This window comes from Austrofundulus limnaeus, unplaced genomic scaffold (genome assembly GCF_001266775.1).
Source record: "Austrofundulus limnaeus strain Quisiro unplaced genomic scaffold, Austrofundulus_limnaeus-1.0 Scaffold156, whole genome shotgun sequence".
Taxonomy (NCBI): Eukaryota; Metazoa; Chordata; class Actinopteri; order Cyprinodontiformes; family Rivulidae; genus Austrofundulus; species Austrofundulus limnaeus.
In genome coordinates, this window is record NW_013952558.1 from 290,093 (window position 1) to 292,227 (window position 2,135).

General features: G+C 42.0%; 1 protein-coding gene across 5 annotated transcripts in view; it reads left to right on the top strand.

Moving 5' to 3' along the window:
• The window catches only part of LOC106523421 (protein furry homolog-like), a gene marked incomplete at its 5' end in the record, with an annotated part of 58,896 nt that overhangs the window by 38,068 nt on the left and 18,693 nt on the right, over positions 1-2,135 (top strand). For all 5 annotated transcript variants that reach the window (XM_014016822.1, XM_014016824.1, XM_014016825.1 and 2 more), the window contains 2 exon segments: positions 182-389; positions 472-621. In XM_014016822.1, coding sequence (XP_013872276.1) covers positions 182-389; positions 472-621 — 358 coding nt within the window.

The window sequence follows — 2,135 nt, forward strand, 5'->3', positions numbered from 1 at the left end:
TGTGTGTGTGTGTGTGTGTGTGTGTGTGTGTGTGTGTGTGTGTGTGTGTGTTTCTATCAGGCTAAAACCCTGACGGCAACACAGGTGCATCTTGTTTGCTTCCATCGAGTGTGTGTGTGTGCGTAGCAGCAGCATGGAACATGTTTTGATCGTAGCTCATTGGCTCCTGCCTGTGTTTCAGTCAAGATGAAGGTGACGCTGACGGCTTCCCAGAGCTCCAGGCCTCTCCGCCCCCTTCGCCCTTCCTCTCCGCCATCCTGGCTGCGTTCCAGCCCGCCGCCTACGACAATGAGGAAGACGCTTGGCGTTGCCATGTCAACCAGATGTTGTCAGACACAGATGGGTCCTCTGCTGTTTACACGTTCCATGTGTTTTCTCGACTCTTTGAGGTAAATGGCTCTGGATTTGATTCAAGAGTGTCAGCAGTRCCAAACGTGACACGTGTGTTTTGTTTTTGTTGTTGTTTAATAGAATATCCAGAGGAAGTTTGGCTCTATCACACATGCGTCTGTTCGTTTTCTGGGAGAAAGGCTTCAGCGAATGGGCAACCAGTTCCTCAGCTCCCTTGAAGTCATGACATCATGCTCACAATGTCCAACTGTGCTGCTGGATGCAGAGACGGTAATTTTCTTCTTTGTGGCTGTTTTTAATAAACATGTTACAAATAAAAATGTCTTATTGTTTGCTGCCTGGCAGTAATGTGTCTGTATCATCTTGTGAACCAGAAAACGGATTTTAATATAACTCTCCAAAAAGAAATAATTTGATTTTCATCTACAACTGATACAGTTTCAACCCTGTTTATGATGGCCACCTTAGCAAACTCAAAACTGACTACAACTCATTTATTTTTAGAGAAAATGATGTCAAATCTGAGAGTCATTCACAAATCATCTCTAATTCTTACTTGAACGGTTGCAGCTGTAATAATTGCAATTTCCCCCCGGGGGTCAATTTCTGAAATCATGCTTCAGGAGCCTAACTCATCACTTTTAAGTATTAGACAGGTTTATAGTAACTAAGTACATTTACCGTATTTATTCAAGTGTAATACGTAAAATAAAATCTATAAAATCATCCATAAAGTTGGGGGGTAGTACTATACTCGGATAAATATTTTTACTTATGTTTTTTAACTGAAATATCGGCTTCATTCACAAACTTATTGAGTCCGGAAATGAGACTGCGTCGTAAAAAGCAGTTCAAACGAGCTRACCTCTGACACTCCTCTGTGCTTCAGAGAGAGATAATAACAGATCCAGGCAGGAGACATGATGTGAAGGGGGGGGGGGCGGTATTCCTGCACCTTAGCAATGATAATGAACTAATGACATTGGCGTGTGACCGGACCGCTCCTCGATCAACAACAAACACATGTTCGTCTGTAATGGCGGCCGTCTACCYGTGTTCTGAAAAAGTTTGCATCCCTGAAAAAAAGTTTCCCCACCAGAGGCCGGGGCGCTCCTGAGCAGGAAATAATCTGCTTTTCCCCCACAAGATGGCCCAAATCTCATGTGAAGCCTCTGACTTTTGTGTTGGCGCCTCCTGGTGGACTATGTGTAAAATGCCAGAATTCATATGATGCTGCTACAGCTGATCTATATTTGTTGTCAAAATACATTTCAGTACATATGTTGTTAAAATAAAATGAACAGTCCAATTTTACTGATATGTATAAAGACTGCAAAGGCTGAAAAGTCTTGAAGTCTGAATGAAATTGGAGGTAGTTTGAGGATTAAATTTTTTATGCTTTTTAAGCTCAAGAAAGGTGGGGTCGTGTTATACATGAGATCGTATTATACACGAATAAATACAGTAATTACTTTAATTGATGGATGTTTGGCCCCTGAGCTGTTGATCTGCAGTAACTGTGGCCCCTGGAGCAATTTAGTTGAATAGCCCTGAAATAGAGCTTCTCATTGGTTCACAACAGAAATGCTAGATCTTCTTCCTCCAGCTTCTRCATCATCAGCAGAAAATAAACATCCACTTTGCCACCATCACAGTCACGGTGGTGTTTGTGCATGACGTGTGCAGTGGGTGGGAGTTTCTCTTTACTGCAAAGTCTGAAAAATCTTGAAGTCTGTATGAAATTGGAGGAAGTTTGAGGATTAAATTTTTATGCTTCTTAAGCT